At 29.8% G+C, this 24,710-nt stretch overlaps 1 protein-coding gene across 2 annotated transcripts; it reads left to right on the forward strand.

Moving 5' to 3' along the window:
• Nucleotides 1-2,774: 2,774 nt before the first annotated feature.
• LOC109605346 (lysophosphatidylcholine acyltransferase) lies at nt 2,775-21,626 on the forward strand. 2 transcript variants are annotated; one of them, XM_049963593.1, is made up of 10 exons: nt 2,775-3,036; nt 15,231-15,376; nt 15,949-16,163; nt 19,420-19,687; nt 20,026-20,163; nt 20,215-20,340; nt 20,401-20,551; nt 20,897-20,995; nt 21,055-21,196; nt 21,250-21,626. In XM_049963593.1, exons 1-10 carry the CDS (start codon nt 2,926-2,928, stop codon nt 21,375-21,377), a joined length of 1,524 nt encoding a protein of 507 aa, XP_049819550.1. In that variant the 5' UTR covers nt 2,775-2,925; the 3' UTR covers nt 21,378-21,626. The 2 variants fall into 2 exon arrangements, with proteins under 2 accessions (XP_049819550.1, XP_019877475.2); XM_020021916.2 differs by lacking the exon at nt 15,949-16,163 and adding an exon at nt 16,593-16,807 and having other exon boundaries at nt 2,776-3,036.
• Nucleotides 21,627-24,710: the final 3,084 nt, after the last annotated feature.

A 24,710-nucleotide genomic window follows, 5' to 3' on the forward strand; every position in this document is an offset into this window, starting at 1 on the left:
AATTTGAAACCTTATTTTGAACGGCAATGCATTTGGAAAAAATGCTGTGTGTTCTAATATCGGAATTTAAAAATAGCAATAAATGCACTGAAAATAAAAAACGTCAAGGTCGTCTTGGAACCTATACTAAGGAATAAATTCAGCAATATATCTCGCAAAATACTTCTGTAACATTAGAAATAGTCTAATAGTTTACAGAGATCATTCATTAGAAAGATACTTCATACAATGAATTTCATCAAAAAGTTGGATAAAGATACACAAATTAAATGAGATAAAAAACATAAGCGATTGATAATTGACGATTCCTTCCTTGCCAGTAACGCAATTAAGCTTTTTATTCATCGTATGGTTACATACAATGAAAAATAGGTTGACAATTCCCTCCGGTTTAATGGGTTGAAGCTTAGCAAAGCTCTACTTCTACGCCACTGAATATTTTTTAAGACTATTTATGCATTAGTGCAAACGGAGTGTTTTTTGAAATGCAAATAAAATTTATTATTTTAATTAATTTTTATTAAATTAATAAAAAAGATATAGTAAACATTTTTGTTCATTATTCAAAACGAATCAAAAATATTTTATCATACCTATAGTGTATTCACATTAAATACACAATGAGTAACCAATACCCATGAGGTATTCACACAAAGTACCCAGGACCGTATTTAAATCTAAATATATCTAAATAATATTTTTAAATAAATATTAAAAACAAATATATTTTTGAGCCTTTAATAATCATTATGATTGATATAATTTACCGTAATTTTAAATAAATAAATAAATAATAATAAAATTCGTAACCGGAATGGCACAACAGTGTCTGAATGCTACCCTGGAAATTTTCTCACAGACATGTATATTTTTGATTTCAAAATTAAAAAAAAAGCTTGTTTCTTTTAAAATTATTTAAACGATTTTGATAAAATTGTTTAAAAATAAAAATTCATATTTTGAAGAATTTAAAGATTTCCAATTTTCCAAGTTTTGAATTTTGTTATAAAATGTACTAATTATAAATAATATTGCCTTTTGTGTCTGTCGAAATTATTTCAAAAACTTTTGAATTTTGTAATTTTTATTTACTTATAAAATTTAGAAAATTTTCAAAAAACTTTTTGATTTTAAATGTTTTTATCGTTTGTATCTGTATTATAAAAAAATATTATTTTGATAATATTTGCTTAAAATATGAAAAACTGAGATTTTTCAATTTTCTTACAGACTTGTTTATCAACTTTTTAAAAATTTCGAAAAAATGTTTAATTTGAAAATTTGACATTCAGAAAACTTTTAAAGACTTTTTTTGAAAAATTTTTTATAAAATAATTATAAATAATTTTGTCTGTAGTGTCTGTCGAAATTATTCCAAAATTTCACACCCCTCTTTGGCACTCAGGTAGAGTATTCACAGGATTAATTTTAATTAAGTATCAAAATTTTCTCACACCTCCCTTGATCTTAATCATAGGTAGGTCAAGTAATTTAATTATTTGCTTTATTCTTACATACTTATGATTTAATATAAAGCTAATCTAAAATATATAATATAATAAAATATTTTCACGACAGGTAAAATTAATACTATATAAAAACTGCAAATCAAAATATTTCTATCAAAAACAACCTCTCCAAACATTTTCACAAGACTAATTATAAACATGTCAGAAGCTATTAGTTGGAACCGTTAATTGTCTAATATGGGTAGTAAGATGAATCTTTATGATTTCCTAGCTAATCCGTGCGATGATTTGAAAGTTGTACCAACAGCGCTTAACAAAGGACTGAGATCTGCCCCTATCCCCATTAATTTTTGTCAACTGGCCGAGGACGTTGCTATAGGGCAAAAAGTTGAATCACCAATTTCCTTCGAAGTGCGATTATAAAGGATTTGTCAGAAAGGATCACTTGGCCAAGCATCTTGAGGGATGCAAATTAAGATCGCATTCACGACCCAGTACTTCCCTCAGTGGGTAATTACGCTGGATCGTGGCGTAAAGAAGTTATTCTTTGTAAATATTATGTAGAATGAATTTGTATATATAATTTGTGAAACGTGCTGAATTTGAATATTTTTTATTGTGTTTATTATGTTGAAAAACTGCTATTTGTATATTATCATTTGCCATCTTGCTTGACAACATTACCTGTACCTAGTTTGATATTGTTTTGTATGAGATTCAATTTAACTTTCAACAAACATAAAACATTATTTTTTCTAAAGCGCGCAAAGAATACAATAACCCTTCAGGAACTACGTATCAACTACATCGTGTAGTGGTCAGAAGACCATATATTTTGTAACATAAATATTTATAAATATTACCATTTTGTGCAAGTTATAGAAATAGATATTATTGAGTTAGTTAACACACGTAACGTAATTAAAATTATTGGAAATTTAACGTTTTTCACTTTCCTTAAACGTATGTTACATTAATTAATAAATGCATTTTAATTAAACGACACATAAATCGCGACTATCAACAAATTACGAAACATTCCGACAATTTCGATCCGGTTCAATTAAAACCGTTACGAAAACCCGAACATTTTGTGTGTAAACCGAACAATCTGATCGAACCCGAATCGTTTCCTGCACGCGGCACAAAATTCCTACGGAACCCGGAACAAACCGTGATTCGGAGCGCGTTCCGCCAGATGTCGACACCGTGCGACACACTTTTGCGCAAAAGTGAAATTAAAGATTTCGCCGGTCGTGCACGTTCGTGTGCAGGTATCGTTTGGGAGTTTTAATAACATTCGATTGGTTCACTCCTAACATGTCATTTTGCGTCTGTAACGCGCGCGTTTCGTTCAAACTGTGGACGGAGATGTGCGTTTAAATTTCGCTGGCGACGACAGTACCGCGTGGAATTTTCACTCGATTCGTACGACGAGACTTGGAACGGTGCGAAAATGAACGCCAAGTTCGCGGCCGGCATCACCCACGACGACTGCGAGTCGCACGAATTGTTAAACCCCTTTGTGCACCACCTGGAATTAGAAACCACCTATGAGAAAATCAAAGTGAGTTTTTGCTGGAATTAAACACTTTAAGTTGTCGACAACTGTTTCAGTTGTTAGATTTTAGTGTTGACTAGGGGCGTCAGCAGTATTTTCTTTGAACGTTCTGGAAAATGTTACAATTTGTTGAGGGATTTCACCCTAAATAAAAGAAAACCTACAGATTTTGCTCATAAAAATCTGCCCTAAAATTTTATGACAAGGAAATACATTGAAATTTAATTATTATGAAATAGGAATATATTAAACGATAAACAAGGGTTTTAAGATCACAAATCGATTTGAGGCTTAAGTGCATGATTCACTTCTGTGTTCAGGTCAATATTGGGGTGATCTTTGTTTTCATATAGGATTACAGTAAGATCTTAATTCACACAAATTATGGTGAAACTTCGTTGAAAAAACTAATTATGGACAACTGTTCCTTAGAAGAAATTTTATTGTTTAAATTTTTCAATGGAGAAATTTATCAATATCTATCTATTATAAAAATGTGGTAAATGAATATAAAAAGTATTAATAGTTTTAGATCCATATCAATTTTGATATGTGAATTCAATACTATGCACCATGTCACCAATTATTTATAGACATAGTGTAAAATTTAAATAATTAGTTTCAACTAATTTTAATTCATTTCATACGAGATAATGGCGCATTAAATTTTATCAAAAATTCAACAACAGGTAAATTAAACAATTGCATTCTAAATTAAAAAACCTTAATTAAAGTTTATTAAACGCACTGTTAGCGTACATAATTGGGCTTTATTATGTTTAATTTTCCCAGATTTCTCGTGCTCATAATATAAAATTAATTCATTGCCAATCCATTTCAAATTGCTTTTATCCTGACAACACTTGATCGACTTCTTTAATTTCCTGCAGCCTGGAAATCCAAACTAAGTCATCATTATATTTTTCTCCAATTTTGTGTATTTTGTTTACTAACAACTGTTTGAAATTGCGCTGCTTTGTTCACTATTTGATTAATCCGGTGAAAACCTGGGGCTCGTGTTTACACTGCATCTTGAATATTTTATAAATAATAATTTATAATTAACTATTAATTAAAAACTTTCTTGAAAATGATCCGTAATTAAACCTGCATATAGATTTTTAACGAACACAGATTTTACAGTTTTATGTAATGCTGTGTGCAATAATTTTTTGATTTCAAAACGTCTAAAATCTAGTTTCGTACAGTGCAAATCTTGTTTAGGTTAAAAGAAAGTACATATCATAACTTTCTTTTATCATATTTGGATGCGCAATTAACACTTAAAAAAAACTAAAAATATACTTAATGTTAATTTGAACTAAACTTCTTGTTTGTTGTGTTTTCATGGGTTATATATCTGTTTTATCAAAGTTCAGGTAGATAACAACTTTGTCCGATATAATGTATAAACTGAAATTGTGTTCTTATGTCTGGTTTATTTTAAAAGATTCATATATAGCACATGGAATTTTATGGTAAAACTGTCATATGTAAACAAATTTTATATATTTCGTTCTCAATTGTTTGCACCCTCATTGATGCTGACAATTATGAATAATCAAGGAGTTTCTAACTAAAATAGGTGGTTAAAATTTGGCACCTTCAATAATGAATAAGAAGATGAATTTTCTTTCTAAAGTTTACAGCCCTTCAAATTTAAAATTCTAAAATTGTTGTCCTCATATTTCACTTGCCTTTCGTTCAATCGTGTTTGTTGGGGAAGTATCCTAAAATACATATCTACAGTTCCATGTAATAAATTTTTTCCATAATGACAGAGTATCACAGATTCTTGGGGATTTCCTCTTTTTCTCGACCCATTTTCTACACTACTCAATATATTTTAAGAACTATACGGTTTTGTATTCTTTGCACAATTAAAAAAGAGGTACTCTTGATTAATTTTGATTATCATAGTCCTTTTTTCTACAAATTATCATTCATTATTAATGGACCTTTTTAGTTTCAGAAATATTTTTGAAAACAATTATAAATGTTACAAAATTTATGAATTTGTGAGAATTGTTTTAATAAATATTATTAAGTAATATATTTATATATTTAATATTAATAAATATTATTAAGTAATAAATAAAAGCATTTCAAAATTTCTAAGAAAACTTTGTGAAAAGATATTTTTCAATTCTAAGAAAATGGGATAAGTGTAAGTGAAATATGTAAACATTTTATGTACTTTTAACAATAAACCACACACAAATTATGAAAAATCTTCAATCTACCATAAAGTCCAATGTTATGTTATCCTTAATTCGATGCAGCAGACATGTCACTCATCAAAAACACAACAAACCTCTTCAGGATTTTGTTTCCACCAAGTCATTAACAAAGATAGATTAAAGCTTATACCGCAAATTAAATACTAACACAATTTAAATACAATAATTATAGTGGGAAGCATTGACACATAATGCATAAACGTGTAACAAGCAAGGACAAAATGTGTTTGCAGGACTCATTGATTTTCGCAAAACAATTGTCACTTTTATTTGATTTATGAAAACACTACGTTACTATAATTTGAAAATCATACGTACTATATTGTGCAATTACATTAACATCGATTTTCAGCTAATTTAATGGACATTGAAGTCTGTTGTGTGACTAGGTCAGTAATAATAGATTTTATAAAATTGGATTTTATTTATTGATGTATAATTCAAGTTAATTGTGTTTAATTTCCATATTTTTTCTAATAACCGGTTATTTTTCACAATATCCTGCATCCTGCAATTTTTTAACGAATTAACATTGTTAACATAACTATTCGAATCAATCAACTTGTTTAATGTGTATGAATCGCGTGACAAGAAATGTTTACGGGAGACGTCTTTGGTTATTAAAGAATACATTGTTCTTAATTATGTACAAAACAATTATGTGTACGGCACCAAATTTATTATTTAAAATTTATGTATTATGCAACTCGCACTGTTACATAGTTGTTTAAACTGGTCACGCAACAAAAACATTTATAATATTAAATTTAACATAAGTACTTGGATATGTCTGGATATAATAATCACAAACATAATTTTTATAGTACTAATGAAAAAAATGTGCGGAAAGTGTGTGACATAACAGTTTTTATAATATAGTTATTAAGAGAGAAAACATTTTTGTAATTTATATGTGCATAGACCATCTGGACACCATCTAATTATAGGGTTGGAAATAAAGTTTATTTTTATAACTTTATACGCATATTTTGCAGGATATTTTAAGGCCAATATGCATTTCTGCAACTTTTATGATGCAAAATAAATAAAATAGCTGGGACGGAAATTTATTTGTATATACTTGCATCAGTTGTAAATCTTCCAGTTAGGAAATGTAAAACTTTGTAAATGTGGTGGAGGCTAAATGTATATGAAATTTTTATTTTTATTTTTTCCCATTAGATTTAATAATCATGAATTATGAAAAGTAAAAGCAAGTTGAGTTATTTCCTCGTAATTGCATGTTTTTATTATATACATATTTTTAATAAATACTTTTTCCAGTAAGGAAATATGAAATTTTTTTTAAGGTGAAAGATTGGTCAGTCTTTTTTTATTATACTTATTCCCATTAAATTATTGAAAGTTTATAATTTGTGAAATAAAAAAAGAATTAACTTAGTTGGCAACAGTGTCCAGAATTTTTACAGGAAATCTCCAATACCGGTTTAAATATTATGAATATAATATATTACTTAAAAATTATGAATAAAAAAAAAAATTGAAGCGAAAGATTAGTCAATTTCATTAAGTCATTAAGAGTTTATGAGTTATAAAAAACAAAAAAATGAAATTAGTTAGCAACAGTATCAATTATTTTTAAAGGGAATCTCCCATTCGTTTTTTTATGATTAGATTAGCTTAGTGCATTTAAGGTTATGGTTGGTTAATAATTTAAAAAAATGAATATTCTTTATGAAATAACATTAAAAAATAATTTATTGACAATTTTATTTCTATTTTTCCCATGAGATTTAAAAATTATGAATTATAGAAAATAAATCACGTTTATAAAACGAAAGTGTAAAGGAACTTTAAGGCGAAAGGTTGATGACTATTGAAATTGGTTGGCAAAAGAATAAAAAAAAATTTGGGGAATCCCTAATACTGTTCGATAGACCTAACCTAACTACTAATGAAAAGATAATAAAAAATATAGTTAAACGTAAATCAAAGAAAAGTTTTTCGAAATTTATCGACTTCTGTTTAGCCAAATTGAAGTTATGGACTCTCATCCTTTCACACCTCTAATTAAAAAATTGGCCCACTACGGTCATTTTAAAAAAATGTCTTTCACGTTTCTATTGATTCTTTTAATTTTTACTTTCTCTGCATTTATTTGATGTATCTAAGTTATGGATTATGATTTAGTTACCAAGTATCTGGTACATTCAATAAGTCAAATTTTGTTTCTGATAAGGCACGTTTTGAGTTATCGATGCTCGACTGTGTTTCCAATTACTAAATTTAATCACAAATTGGATACTTGGATAACTTCAAAGCCAGTGAACTTATTATGCTGGTTTTTTCTGTACTAACTCATCTGTCAATAACAGCATCTTGTATGGCACGTGGCTCATCAAATCCAATAATCACATTTCGTTTCATAGATTACAAGCTGCCACCTACAATTTTGATAATCACTTCCGTATTTACAATCAACGTGAAACCTTGCCAAAAACGTGCGATAAAATTGTATGAATCCACTCCCCGCTTTTGTTATAGACACGGTGATCGCATGACACAACCTTGAAAGCGAACTTAATCACAGAAATCCTCGTTATTAATAGTAGAATGAAAATAGAACGTTTATGTAAAGGTATTTCGAACGTATAAATTAATTTGTTTCACGAAACTTTCATAGTTCATTCATGTCGGAGACTCCTGAAATATGCATAGTGGAACTAAGTCTTGTCATTTAAATAATTGATCAGCAATTCCTCGTATTTTAACGAGAAAATGCACAGGAAAAAGCTGTTCAATTTTTCTTTTTCCGCTTTTTTATTAGTGATGGACTGATTGTGTTTGCTCTTCATTAGAAAGTTCATTTAAAGAGGCTATAAATCAAATGGACATTTTGCATGTAATAAAACTTTGTGTTGCACTCAAGTCTGGGGGCGACACTATTTTTATTGGTGAAAGGATTATTTGAAAAAATATCTGCGATAATACATTCACTGTTTGTAGAAAATTAAAAACCACTTAAAGTAACGTGTACCTCGAAGTAAACTTTAAATGGCTCAACATTTTTTGTATGATGTAAAATTTCTCTCCGCAATTAAACAAACAAAACCTTCCGTTAAACACTAACAGAACCAGGATCTTTGTGATAATGCAATTATATATAAAAAAGTGTAGTGTTTGTAGAAAACTATTTTTGCGCATTGTCAGTCCCTCAATTAAAATCCTGTTAGAGATTTGCATCTTCAGTTGAATGGAAAACGCATCTGTTAAATCTTTTCGAGTACTACGTATAGGACATATTAAACGAATAAAATGATAATTCACCGTAATTAAACTGTAGAAATCTTAGAATTAATTTTAACTGAATTGCTATTCAAATCGATATCACTTGTCTTTGTTTTGTAATGCTTTTTGCATTATGTATACAGTATTAAACTAATAATGAACAGGTTGTACATATTCATTAGATCCAAAAAAAAAATACTTTCAAGATCATAGGATGTTCATTATTATTTAAATTGAATGGATTTACCAATGTGTCGCTAGAACTATAAACTATAGATTGTTTTTAAACTGTATGTACTAACATTTTATACACACATTTAATTTATAAAAAATATTATTTAAATTTGATAAAAGTCTTTAGGTAGAACCCCTCCAAAATATTTGAGTTTAATTAAAATTTACTTGGTAGCTTATTCATTCTGTTATTTGTCAATATTTACTTCTGTTTTGTTTGTTATTAAACAACACATTTTGTTTTCTTGTTTGTTATTAATGGAATAACAAAGGAAACATTACCACGTTTTTAATTTCCCACTACTTGAATTAATTATAGGTATAGGAAAAAGTAATTTAGGTCTTTGGTTCTTGATTTATTTTAATAAATTATTATATTTATTTTAGGTATTTCTAAAATAGTTGCTCAAAATTTGGGAGCAGGTTAAACAAAAAATATGTACGAAAAGTTTAATAATTTTAAAAGATATCCAGTGGGAAAAAAGAACTCCCTTCTACGCTACTGGATTGGAGCAAAAATCAATTTTTGAAAATTTCTAGGGTTGTATTTTCTTCAGGATAAAACAATATATTTAGATTTTCTTCATTATTTTACCGGCTTTCAAATTTTGGCCACCTAATTTAAAAACTATTTAATTTAAAATTTTCTTAAAGTTCTCTTGCTCTTTATTTGTTTACATTATATTTTAAGTATCTTTTTGGTAAAAGATGGTACTTTCAAATCCAAATTTGGTTTATGAGGTCAAAAATCAGCTTAAAGCAACAGAAGGAACACGTGTTCACAATGCGTTTGTAGAAGATGGTGTAAATGAATAAATCACACGATTTTGGTTTCGTCCGTTTAAAAGTGGCAATGAATGTATTGAAGATAATGGACAAGGTTATCCTGAACCCTGGACCAAGGAAGAAATTAAGCAATAGGTCGATTAAAAACCTCATCCATCATGTTTGGAAACAAGCCAGTTATTAAGCTGCGATGAATCAACCAGTTAAAAGAGGTTCCGTGCTATGAATTTCATCTAAAAGTTGGATAAATGGATTCTATCTAAAATTAAGTGAGGTTAACTATATCAGGTGATTGACAGTTACCAATCCCCTCCTTGCTTGCAAGGCAAATGAGCCTTTTATTGATCGTATTGTTACATGCGATGAAAAATGGGTCGAATATGATAATTTTCCCCGATCTAGTGAATAATTGAAGCTGATAAACCCGGTGGAGAACTATTTAAAATATTTTAATATAAGAAACTTTTTAATGACTTTATGGTCGTCTGCACATGGAATTTTATGAATTGATTGCTCCGAAATTGACCAATCTTAATCAAACACTAGCTTCATAAGTAAATGGAAAAGCTTTCTACTTCATGACAACATAAAACCAGATGTCGCATTAGAGACTCATGAAGCTTCTACCTCATCCACCATATTATGCAAATATTTCTCCATGTGACTATTTTTTTAATTTCATCATCGTACAATTCTGAAGAGAATATCAAAATTGATGTTGATCTTTTTTCTTCAGTTCTAAGCATCCAGTACTTTGATTATTTTTAACGTTGAAAAAGTAAATTGCGGTACCCACTAGTATGGAACCTTAGCCCAAGGTATGTAATAAACATCTAAAGACCTTAACATCCATAATTTTGTTGACTTTATTTGTAAAACTACATATTTTATTGGCAAAATTACCGTTATCAACTTGCTTCACGTTAATAATTTTATTAATTTCAGACAATGCACAATAATTTTTCGCGTATCAATGCCGAACAATTTGTCTGACATAATAATGTTATAACACAAGGAAAATGGTACCCAACACACAATCCAACCGCAGACCATGTAACATAACGGGTCTGAACGTCACGTCGGAAAGTTCATTGGCAATTACCAGAGTCCATGGAAATCCGAAGTTGACACACTGAACTGACACGAATCTAATCTCATACGCTTGCCACCACTGTTTCCATCGATTTCCATGACTATGACCAATTCTAAAATTACGTTAATAACGATAATGCGAACAAAAAGTGTATACAAAGAAATTGCAATACATAAATTAGTTTATTTATGCGCACGCAGTAACAATTGGTGTAGAAAGTAGAGAAATAATCGCGAGGAAACCTAAATAGGAACGGAGTTCCTTCCTGTAGTTTGCGAACAAAACACTTTTCTATTATAAACATACTGCGGTTTGTTTGATATTGTTTTTATGACGCAACAAAAAAATTAATTTAAGGAACTAGTATTTTTTGCTACGACTAAATTGTGTTCTAGTCCATTGATAAATTGCAGGTTTACGCCACTTTTATTGTCCAGGAAGCGCTTACTGGTATTATTTTTATTACTTCCTGAAAAAATGTCCATTAGCAAATTAGCCTTGTTAAACTACTTCTACATGGTTTGTATAATTGTCGGTGAACATTTATTTATCTCTGCGTACTAGTTGCAATTTTTTGGTGTATGTACTTTAGTTAATTGCTTCGTAAAATTGAAGTGATTAAAAACTAATTAAGGTGTTTTACAACTTAGTAATTTTTAATATATTTTCGAGTTTGTAATTAATGTGGGCACATCATAAACAACGTTATCGTCATTGTTCAATATTAAGGCAAAAATAACCAGATAACTGTAAAAATAAAAGTATAACAAACATTGAAACACATAATTAGCGTGTATAGTAGATAAACGCAAAGCCACGCAAAAATCCGTTAACCGACAATTAGTGACTAATCAAAATGTCTACATACAACCAAACTGGTTTGACATTTCAAGTTCACTCTTACGAAGTAAATTTTGCATTTCCTCATGTTACGTTGCGACGAAATGTACTCGATGTACAATTTGAAATTGTCGTGAGACCAGTTGAACTTCGTCCACGTTCGAAGAGAAATTCCCACCTTTTTTGTCCCGAAAGGTAATAATTAAACCTGCGAGACTCTTCGTTTCGATGCCACTATTGCGACGGTAATAATGGCAAAAGGTTTTAGTTTTTGTTTGGACCTTTGCATAACAGCGTTAAATGGAATTACGTACACGTAGTATCATTACTGGTGAAAGTTTGCATTATTCGAATCACGGTGGAAAACAAACTGATTTTCTAGACATATAAATAAAGAAAGTCAGGTGGAACAGTGCGGAACTGGTGGACATGAACTTTGGTTGAGACGCAGAACATCGAAAACAAGTCCCATTTGCCGAACAACGAGTGGTTCGGCATAGATAAAACGTTCGGAATGTATCTGACACCCATTCGCGATAATAAGTGTCATAATACATAAATAAACAAGGAAAGTCTACAACCATCATATTCGTTTTTGTTGGGCACACGGTAAAGCCTTTACAGAATATTTAATTCACCAGAGAAAGTGCGGGGTCAACGATTCAGTTTTTTTAAATATTCTAAATGCGATTAGTACGTGCGAAATTGTTTCAGGCGCTTTCAAAAATGGTGGTCACTGCTAAAAAAATATGCAACATTTTTACATTATTATTATACTGGTTTCGATTCTTACAAAATTTTTATTACTTTGACACAGTTTACTGTAATTTGAAGTTATTATTTTAGGCCTCTTAACCGCAGCAAATACTATATAGAAAAAAAATAATTTTGTATGTATGTGTTATGTGTAAAATTATTACAATTTAGCAATACGTTATGTTATTTGCAATTTTTACAGTTTGTGGCATAGTTTTTCTATATCGTGATATTGGCAAAACAATTAAAGAAAAAACACAATATGTGATTATTAAAAAAATTAAACCGAAGTATTTGTCTGGTGTTCAGTGAATGAAGTTGTACGAAGAAAGCTAACGGAACCAACGGTACCTGCTTCTTATAAACAGATATTACAAGCCTTGATCGGAGAACAGTGTGCCAAGGTCACAAAATTCTTCGTCGTCTCGAGATGGTACCCACAAAATTAGTTTTCTAATTTTTATGGGTCGTATGTGAGAGTAATTTATACATTTGTTGTCTATACTTATAATTATTTTATATGGATTAAGCCATTCTAAAATTATACAAGGTGTTTCTAATTAGCAGGTGGCCAAAATTGGGTTGAACACATGCATTAATAAAAAATCCAAATAATTGTTTATTTTATTAAAGTTTCTCCAGAAGGGAATAGAGTCCCCCAAATTTAAATTTCAGAAATAGTTTTATCTCATGTTTATATAATAATTAAAATACATACAATTCAAAATAATAAACTTTTTCCATAATGAATAAATAGCTTAGTTTCTAGTTTTTTCTGTTTTTCAAGCCCTATTTTCTTAAGCCTTTTTTTAAAAACTATTAGTTTATCATATTCTTTGCGCAATTGAGAAAAAATGTAGACTTGAATGAAAAAAGAAGTACATTTACTATAAGTTTTTATTAATTAAATAAACATAAATTACATATATAGGGGTTTTTTGTACCCCCTATTAGCATTGATGCATAAATTTATTAATTTTTGGAAAATGTATATGGAAATTAAATTAGGTAAAAATTTACAATATTTTAGAACTTTGGAGACTTTAAAGTTTTAGTAGTGTTGATACTTCTTAACTTTCTTCTGCGAATTAATTATATTTATTTAATTATTAATTTACATTTCCTATTACATAAAAATATATTGGAATGTCAAAAAATATAGTTTCAGAAATATTGTTATATTTGAAAACAATAATTATAATGTATATATAAACAATTTATGAAAAAAAGCAAGACAAAGAATAACAAAAATTTTGAAAATTTGTAGACCAGACACAAATTATGAAAAAAAAAACAGTTTTTCTCTATAAAGTTGTAGTATATATTTTTTAAAATTTTTCATATTCTTTGCACCCGTTTTTGAGATATTTCAGTTTTAATCTTTGAACATTAAAATGATTTCCTTACAACACAAAATCAAGAAGTTATCATAACCTAGGTTTGAAGCCTCAAAAACAAAACAATTACAATAAATTTTTGAGAAACATAAATTTCTTTCACATTGCTGTACTGTATAAATTTATACTTTTTAAATGAAAATATCTCGAAAACGCGTTTTTTTCTATATTGTGCGTAAAATATGAAAAGTTTGATACATTTAACAAATATTCTATGGTGTAAAACTAGGAAGATAATAAGAGGGGAACCCCCAGAATTTAGGTAATTGTAGGAATTGTATGTAGATTAGATATGTAGACTATGGAAATAAACACAGTTTTAAAAATTTAAAATTGAGGGCTCTATTTACTATAGGAAAAACTTTAAAATAAAATTTTATTTCTTTCTAAAGTTACTAGGCGTATTTTATCTGCTTCCTAATTTTGACAACACCTTGTATAACAAAAACGGTGCTAGTCACATACTTGATTTGCTGGATTCCACATATCTATAATCGACGTTTAATTTGTTCACTAATAACTTTTAATTACCATTAAAAAACCTCCTATTTTTAATTTATTTTTTACTGTTGACAAACTCAATCAATTTTCCAGTCAAAGCATTAAGAAGTTTCAGATTCCATTCTATTTTAATATTCGAAAACTGCAGCACAAGAAATTCAATTAACAAAGACGGGGGAAAAGGGGACAAAAAATTTAGATTTTATAATTTAATTGTAAATTTTGCCTCCAGTATTTTTCACATAATTAAATCATTTCCCATTAAATAGCAAAAAGTATTTCGTACAGAAGCTATTTTAAATAATCTTTCGGAGACGTAAATTCCTACATCGATTTTGATCTAAAAATAACTTCTGTTGTGAATAAGTGCACAAGAAACCAAGTTTATTATGCAACTTCGGAATTATTGGGTTGTATTCGTATTAAAAAGATTTAAATTAAAATTGGTAAATTACACCTTGAGATTTATTATTGAGCTAATTATTTTTGTGTAACAAGTTCCGTTCCACAAAATAATAATAAAGGACAAGAAATGAAGTAATTTATAGTTTTGTCATTTGCTTTTTTGCTGACTTAACGAACCATTGTATTGGTTTAATTCATCAAGAAGTTACAGACAATAAATTTTATTAGGGTGAAAGCTGGTGATCATAATTATGCCTGCTAACAATCAGATACATATCAGCATAGTAGTTAAAAAAATCTTTTGTTATTTGATAGTGCAAAAACGACGTACAGGAAATTGTACAGGAACTGATTGGATTTATGTAGAGGTGTTAACGTTAGCTGGACAGTTGCAATTTGCACAACAATACGACAAAAGGAAACGTTACAAATAGAAAAGATTCAACGTTGTGTTCACCTTTTATTAGATACTAAAAATGCAAAAACGTTTTCCATTACTGTTCATTCAAATGAAACATTCACATCACTTTAATAAATTAAATTTATGAATGTAATTCCACTTGATTAAAAACCCCGATGACAACCACTGTAGAAACCATAGAAAGTTCCACAAGTTCCGTTTCAAATCACTCCAGAGCACTCATACATCATACATTTTTTTTCCAGACAAGCCCACGTCATTTATATTTTCTGTTGCAGACAGCAGTGTTAACCGTCGTGTTGCTTCCAATCAGGGTTTCCGTAATACTTTTCTTCCTGATATGTGGCTGGATGCTGGCCTGTGTCGGACTCTGGGGCATTACCGAAGAACGACTACGCGAGAAACCGCTTGACGGATGGAGAAAGTAAATATGTGTACTCTAATATTATTTATGTTTAGGATTCATCACTGTAACACACCAAATTAACAATGTGGAAATGACATTCGGGAACGATTATCTAAGTCTATTATCTTCAAACTACTTATTCATGGTTGAAAAGATGATATTGACAGGAAACTAGAGTTTATTTTGACTAACTTGGGGAAATACTGAATTAGGTTTTATTGGAGAAGTTGTTTATTGATTTTGCATAATATATTAAACATTATTTAATCATAAATATTAAAGCCAAACGTAAGAGCTTCCGTTAACACTAATTTATATAATCTGTGTCATGTATATAACATTTAATTGGTAATTAACGGCACAAATAAAGAGTATAAAACTTCAATAGTTAGTTTGCTCAGCCTGTAATGCTGGTTGCATAAAGTTACAACAGTAATGCTAATATTGTGTAATACTTTCTCCTTTCATTTGAAGATGTCAGATAAACGTTCCGGACTGGCTAACTTCCTTAAACTAACTGCGCACGTTGTAACCATTTTTTATTTTATACTAACACCTCTACATCACTAATCTCTTTGCTTTCTGGACAGTGTAGTCAGAAAAATAGCGGCGAAATTCATCAGATGTATATTCTTCGCTGGTGGCTTCCATCTACGTGTCCTCGGCAAACAGTCCACCAGAAATGTGGCTCCAGTGGTCGCATTAGCGCCCCATTCATCCTTCATGGACAGTCTTGCCATGGTCTACATGGGTGGGCCATCTATTGTGGCTAAGGGAGAGACTGCTCACATACCTTTCTTCGGGAGTACGAGTTCTTCGTTAACTTTTAATGAACACAACAGAATGATGAACATTCATCCTCATAACTTCTGTTCTGTTGTGTTTATTTAGTTACATATGAGGAAATATGTTAAACCAGAAACTATTAGTCATTTATGTATCCTCATATGTCTTTTTGTTACCGTGAAGCTTTGCATGCATCTAATTGAAAGTTAATTTAATGGTTTAATTAAACGCTTGATAAGTTATGTAAGTGTTTACATTGTGTGTTCAATTGTTTGAAATTCCAATCGTGATTAAACTATAAAATTACAATAAATTTACAATTAACACCGATAATATTATTTTCACTTCTGTGCTTCAATCAATAAACCATGCTTCATGAACTCCATCAGTGGTGAAGGGAAGAAAAGCAATGACCTCGAACTGATAATTCGTTTGTTCCCGTTTTTAGAAAAATGATTCCGATCTTGTGTTTCCTGGGCCAGAGCGCGTACAGGGCTGGCGGCATTAACATAGTCATCAAAGGAAAACAGGTCAGCCGCAAGGAAGCTCCGATCCTTGTCCTGGCTCCCCATTCCACATTTCTAGACGGGGGCATCGTTTACGTCACGGGATTCCCGTCGACGATTTGCAGGCGGGAAAGCGGAGCGAACTGGAACATAGGAAGTATGTGAAAGTGGTTTATTTTTTCGGAAGTTGGTGAAGGTGCACTTAACTGGTTTTGAGATGGTGGAGTATGAGTGCGTCAAATGGCAAACGGGGCAGCTTTTTGTTATACCGGATGACAGAAGTATACCGGATTCTAATTTATTGTAGTGAAAGGTTTTAGTTTTTCCGTAAGAAAGTAGTAACTAATGATATTCAGTACAATAGTCATAGACTACAATAAATCGTCTTTCGCATTTAAGTACTTTTATAAATTGTTTAATATTCAACTTATTGCAACTTCAGAAAAAAGCAATATTTTTTTGTATTTCAAAATTGATGTTTACAGATTACATATACATAAAAAATTGGCAAATTATACCTTGAAATTTGCTGCTGTGTTAATTACTTTTGTGATTGTAACAAGTTCCGTTCTATAAGTTTAGATATAAAGGACAAGAAGTGGCTCGCTCTTATTTACTTTTTGCTAGATAATAATAATAATTACGAATAACTAACTAACGAACCTTTGTACTGGTTTCATTCACCAACAAATTGCTGGCAGTAACTTTTATGAGGGTGAAAGCTAGTGATTACAATTATATCTACTAACAATCATGTTTCACCATAATTGCTAAAAAATATTTTATGTTATTTGACAGTGAAAAAATGTAAATCGGAATTAATTGGATATATATAAACTTGTAAAGAAATCATTTCTACTCAATTGCATTTTACACAAAGATATAATTAAACCAAATGATACAAATAGAAACCATTGTATTCATCTTTATTAAATATTAAAATCAAAATGAACATTAAGTATTATAAATTTTAATTTATTAGTGAAAGGTTTTGCTTCTCTGTACGAAAGCATAAAATGCGTAACTAATGACTCTTTTAATTGAAAACTATAGTAATATACTGTTTAATATTTTATACAAGGAAGTGTTTTTCAATATATTATATATGTTAAGGTGTAATTATTTACAAATAAAAATGTATAAAATTAGAAAATACTTATACGCTTATTTTATATTACTTGTAAAAACCACTTGAACGCTGAGTCTCTATATATTAAATACATGTACATAAATTAGAGATATTGAAAAATGTGTCTTTTAGAAGTTCCCGTAAAAAAATATTTTTGATCAAAATTTTTATACGCAGATAAAATTTAATACATTATATACCTCTATGGGGGGCGTCTATGACTTCTTGACACTTCCTCTTCATATTACATCTTGAAGCTCTTGAAGATTATAAGGATGACGTTGATGGTTCGAAAGCCGTCCATATGTCATACATACTCGATAGCAATTAGGTCTGATTACCTTGAGGGAGTTTATAATCAGCATTTCGAGTTATTCGAGCACAATTCCTTAATGATGTTAACGAGTATTATTGTCAACAAAAAATTCAAGCCAATAGTAGTTTGAAAATTTGGTAGTATATCATTAACATTGTCTCTTGCGTATATTGGTAACATCATGCCTTATTATATATACAATTTTGTATTACCATTATAACAAATTCCACCACATACCATAATGGAACTCCCATGAAATGAGTACAATTTTTGAACTCTAACGATTTGGGTGAACACCTCGTCTGGACTAAACAATCATATAGTTTAATTCTGCTTTCATCTGTGAAGATTGCAGATTTCCATTCTTCCGTTCAGTGAACATGAGACCTTGACCATTTCAGTCGTTGTTGCTCATGGACATGGGACAAATGCAAGCGTTTTTTTACTGAACTAGATCAGTACAAGTTTCTGTAGCATTTTGTGTCTGACCAGCCAGTTGTGAGGAAGCTAAGGGTCCCAACTGGTTCTTCATAGCATTTGCCCCATTTGCAGCAGTTTTCCTTGGTCTACCGCTCTGAAGTTTGATAATAATCCAAATAGCACATTGGCTAGATACCTGCGAATTTGATATTATTGACACCATATCTTCCCTACCTCTCTTATGTGGAATTAATTTACGTCTTAGCATAATTATCCGAATAAATTTTGACAAATACCCTTGCAAATACTACTCTAATCAATTATAAATTAAATGCATATTGTATTTACTGACGTATAAATTTTCTTTTACTTATCTTTTTGTTTCAAATTTCATAAAAATTAATGCCTATATACTCAATCATTCAGTACAATTAAGTTCCTTCTATATTTATTTTTATTTTGAGGATAAAATTTCTTAGTCAAAATTTATCTTTATTTTTTATCTGGTGGATAATCAATTTTATAATGATAATTGTATAAATTAGTGTCATAATTTAGAAACAATTCATTCAATTTTTCAACTTGAATTTATGTTTTGAATTAATTTAATTAATTAGAGCGCAATTTGTTATAACACAATATTTTTTCGGATGTTTTTACTAATTTTCATATTACCTAACATTTTTAAATTGAACATGGAGCTACGCCATGAACATGTTATACTAAGTTTAGAAATAAGGTGCAATAAATTGACTAACCACATTAATTAATTATACGGTACTATTAACCCACAATAACCAAAATTTACCATTAAATTAATTTAAATATGTACATATTTATGTTGCATGCTTAAAACATATTGAAGAAAGAGCCACGATATTAATATAATAAATTTTCCATATAGAATTGATAAACTTCACTCAGCCAGTTTATGTGTGGCGCGACGATCCAGACTCGCGCCAGAACACGATCAAAGAGATAATAAAGCGTGCCACCTCCGATCTGGACTGGCCCCAAATCCTGATCTTCCCGGAAGGCACGTGCACGAACCGCTCTTGTCTGATCACGTTCAAGCCGGGCGCTTTCTATCCTGGCGTGCCCATCCAGCCCGTTTGCATCCGCTATCCCAACAAATTGGACACCGTTACGTGGACGTGGGAAGGACCGAGCGCGTAAGTAATTTTGTTTATTCAGTTTTGTTACCGAGGGGTCGTTGTTGTTGCGGAGATTTGATTGAAATGTGAATTTTTCATGGTAATGGCCTACGAAATGCCAGGTGGTAAAATGAGTTCTGGAAAATATTTGCACGTTTGATGGAGCAAATGGGAACATCAACTCATCAACTGTGGATGTAATGGCGTGTCGTATAATAAAAGTTAATTTTAAAATTTAGTTAGCTTGTTTTTATATTTTTCTTTGTGTATGATACATCTGGTGCTAATAAATCCATCCTTTCAAATAATTCAGAAAATGGCGATTGGCGGAAATTTAATACTGGACTTTATTGCAGACTCAAGTTGTTGTGGTTGACTCTAACCCAACCCTACAGTTATTGCGAGATCGAGTTTCTGCCGGTGTACACCCCCAGCGAGGAGGAAAAGAGGGACCCCAAGCTATTCGCCAACAACGTTCGAGCTGTCATGGCGAAGTAAGTGAAATTGAACTTCTCAATTATTGTCTCTCAACGATTTTTCATCAGGGCTTTGGGAGTTCCCGTTCTGGATTATACTTACGACGACTGCAAACTGATGACTAAGGCCAAGGAAATGAATTTACCTTACGCCACGTCTTTGGTGGAAGTCAGGAAGCTCAGACACAAACTTGGGTAAGTAAATTTAATTATTGAACACTCAGATAACTTACTTAATAACTTGATTTGTTTTAGTTTGGACAGTACAAACATTGAGGAGTCGTTCCTCCACTCCAATTTCACGTGTAGGGACTGCAGTAAAATTACTTACATAGAATTCATTAAACTGCTAAATATTACGTCTAACGAGATTGCAGCACTCCAATTATTCAAGATATACGACAAGGTGAGTAAAATTAGATGGGAGACACTGCTAAACCTGTGCGGCTTTATTAAAATTGAATGTTACGAGAGTGCTTTAATGAGAAATCATATTACTTAGGAACTTTTCATGCACTTAATTATATTAAGACGTACAGTAAAATAGTTGTTGATATATAGTCTGTTTTAATTAAATGTTTGTTGGTTTAGTAAATCTTGTCACAAAATGAAACTCTTAATTAAAATGGTAGACATTTCTCAGCAAAGCCGACAGTTTAGATAAATGCGAAAATAAATTTCATGACTAATAATATAACAGATTTTGTTTCAGTGATTTCAGATTCATTTTAAACATAATATATAATTTCAGAATAACACAGGTGTGATCGATTTCCGAGAATACCTCCTGGGCGTTTTAGGCATTAGTAACAATAAGAGCAGTTTAGATGTAGTCCAAATAGCCTGCAAAGTAAGTTATTTATTTTATATTTTTCTAATTGTCTACAATTGATATTTTTTTTATTGTAGATTTACGATCGAAGTGGATACGGTAGACTGGCCGCTGAGGATTTCTGTAGAGCTGTATGTCAAACATTAGCATTAAGCAAAGAATATGCCCTCGAAGTATTCGACCAAGTAGATAGGAACCAACTGGGCTACATTACATTTGGTAAAACATTTACCGCAAATTATACGTTCTTAACACTAACATTTATTTTTTAGAAAACTTTTTGGTGTATGCTCAGAAGAAGGCAGAGTTTGCTTCGCTGTTCAGCCTTTCCGAGGAGGAGAAATTCATTCCACGCAACGGGGAGATTTGTCCAAACTACTATTCGAAAAAGATTGACTGATCTTTACATGTGATCCACATGTAAAAATTTCGCAATATTAAACAAGCGATTTTCTACGCTGGATTACTACTTCAATTCGGAACGTTTCCATGGATTCTGTAAATTGTAACATTTGTATTACTTGATACCGTTCAGTTAATTAATGTGTATAAGTAATTTTACAGATTATTTATTGGATTGTAGATATATAGTGAACATTATTTATTGTTGTATATTTTTATTTAAGTTTTAATATAGTTTTCTATAGAATTTTATTGTTATTTATTTTTTATATATAATCTCTATGTGTTAGTTTTTTTTTTTAAGAAAGTAGCGTAATTTGTAAATAATCAATATGTACTCGAACTAAAAAACTCATAAGGTTGATGTTACTGATATACGAATTAATACGACACCAATTAAACTTCTAGAATAAAGATTTTAATGAAGTAAAATGTTCTGATCATCACATTCCCTTTTTAGACACATTAAAAAACATATGGAATATATAATACTGATTATTATAAATGTAGTTACAATATATAAGTAACTAAATTTGCGTAAAATTATTCACAAATTTAGATTAGTTTTAATTTTATTAGTTTTATGAGTACATAATATGCATTTTACTAAATAGGTAAAACAGTAAAATATAAAATAAGAAAAAACCTATTAATATAGGCAAACCAACTGTCATAGACAGGAATAAACCAGGAATTGAGGACGAAGAGGATATAATTTTGGCATGTACTAATTAAAATATCAAGAATTTTAATTCAAGTAAATTTGCATAACACAAAGACAATCTTGTATCACACTTCTTATAATAATTTTAAAACTGAAAATATAGGTAGGTATTCTTATACTCATATGCTTGAATTTAAATATGCTTTGTTTACATGTATCTTTTATATTATTACTTAGTTATTGAGGTAGAATTTAATTTTAATTAAACGTAACATTACTTTTTTGAGGTATGTTCAATTCAAATTTAAAGAAAATAGATTTTAATTAATTATATTTATTACTTTTAATTACCACTTAGTCATGAGTGAATTTTTCAATATGAAACAGTTAATTAAAATCAAGCATAATACAAAAAGTTACAACAATCAGGAAAGGTTTTTCTTAAATATATATTAAATAAAAGAAATAGAAAATATTTTTCTTTAACAATAGGACAGGAAAATCCTATGAGAAGCTTTACAATTAAAATACAATTTTATTTACAACAATAATTATAATTAATAGATGGCAAATACTACACATATACACACAATTAATTATTCATAATTTAGATCTCAGATTTATAAATTCGATTTTATTTATTTTGAAACATAGAAATCGTCTCTAAGTGAAGGCGATCCTACACTCTCATCCTACTATTAACAATTTGATAAAATATGAGTATATAATGTTTATAAATTGAGGAATTTCTCAGAGATAAAGAAGTTAATTTAATGAAAAATAAAAAATATGCAGTGTACTTATAATTATTTAAGGTGAAAGTGAATTTTTGGTTAAATTACCTAAAAACCATACAAAAAATAAACAATTTCTGAAAATTTCAATTTTTACTTAATAAGAAACATATTAATATGTTTACAAATATACAAATTTAATGTAGGTTAATAAATAATTTATAAATAAATAATTATAATTATCTTTTCCTTTCCATATAGTCTTATCGTCTTTTCAATGGTTCTAGTGGTTGGTCATTATACTCTAGATGCATCCATGGACATGGACAAAGAAGGAACATTTGAGAGAACTGACTACTTAATAACGCAAATTTTCATGAGAATTAAACTCAGGAAACTGTAAAACTACTGTTTTTTAATAATTCTTATAAGAAAATTGGAGTTCTAACTTAATACTGATCCGCAGATTTTCGACTCGCGATTTTACTTATTCATGGAGAATATCAATTATTTTCAGAGCACCCCTTTCAATCTGCCTGGTAGAGCCTAATAATTTCATAATAATCACTAACAATTTAGGTTCAATAATGATGAATGATAGATAGATTTTTAAAACAAAGATTTTAATAATTTAAAAACAATTCCTTGTTAATATAAAATCTGTTCTTTTAATAGAAATTTTGATTTCAGTTTTCATTTTTCTAATAATAATATTAATTCCTTATTATAATACTTACGACAGCCATCAAGCGTTTGTTCATGAACAATTGTTGATTTGTACCATTTTTTAAACAAACGTAATATATATAAACATTATTATTTGTATTGGACACTACTCTACTCAAAATCCGAATTTTGCATTTGTCGTGTGAGGGTGACAGAGAGAAAAATACACGCTAAAGAATGTTAGAGAAGCACAACATAGTTGTGCCGATCAAGTAAGCTGTGCATTTTTTTAATCTGTGGCTCAACTCGGGGCATTTAGTACATTTTGAAGCATTTCGATAAGTTCTGCAGTGACAATTATTAATCTTGGAGTTAATATTGTAAGTATATATTAATTAATTAAAAATATATGGTTATACGTATAAAAATTGCGTGTTATATATAAAGAAATCAATTGAAATATTCAATTAATATCTAAATGCGTTTAAAAAACAAATGTACTAACTTTGGCATAAAGCTTCAACGACTTAAGGATTCTTTGTTACAAAATTTATTAAGAAATTATTATGTTCTGCACTAACATAAATTTATTAAAACTGTTTCTAGGAACGAATTTTTTAATCATCATCAAGTGCATGTTCCTAAACAGTTGTTGATTTTTACCACATTTTTTTGTCAATTCAATACTATTCGACTCAAAATTCGAATTTTGCATTTGTTCGTGTAAGAGTGACAGAGAGAAAAATACATGTGAATGAATGTTAGAAAAGAATGAAGATTGCAGCAGAGTTGTGCCGATCTAGTAAGCTGTGGATTTTTTTAATCTCGGTCCCAACTCGGATCATTTAGTTCATTTTGAAGCATTTCGATAAACTGTGCAGTGACAATTATTAAGCTTGTGATTAATATTGTGAGTATATATTAATTAATTAAAAATATATGATTCAAATCAATTGAAATAAGCAATTGTAACGTTGCCTATGCATTTAGTAAATTTGGAACTAGTGTAAGTAACTCTTAAATACAAATTAATATCTAAATGCGTTTGAAAAACAAACTTTGGCACAAATACTTCGATGGCTTAAGGATTCTTTTTTACCAAGTTTATTAAGAAATTATTGTGTCTGAACTGAGACAAAATTATTAGAACTGGTTCTATGAACGAATATTTCTAATCATCAAGCGCTTGTTCATGATCACACAATAGATGTTAATGTTAGTGAATGTTAGAGTAGGATTAAGATGGTGACAGAGTTGTGCTGATCAA

This window comes from Aethina tumida, chromosome 2, assembly GCF_024364675.1.
Source record: "Aethina tumida isolate Nest 87 chromosome 2, icAetTumi1.1, whole genome shotgun sequence".
Taxonomy (NCBI): domain Eukaryota; kingdom Metazoa; phylum Arthropoda; class Insecta; order Coleoptera; family Nitidulidae; genus Aethina; species Aethina tumida.

Coding starts and splice junctions, on each gene's coding strand:
- LOC109605346 (XM_049963593.1), top strand. CDS start 2,926: ATGAACGCCAAGTTCGCGGCCGGCATCACCCACGACGACTGCGAGTCG. Junction 20,341..20,400: donor AAGCTCAGACACAAACTTGG/GTAAGTAAATTT, acceptor GATTTGTTTTAG/TTTGGACAGTACAAACATTG. Junction 21,197..21,249: donor ACTGGGCTACATTACATTTG/GTAAAACATTTA, acceptor TTTATTTTTTAG/AAAACTTTTTGGTGTATGCT.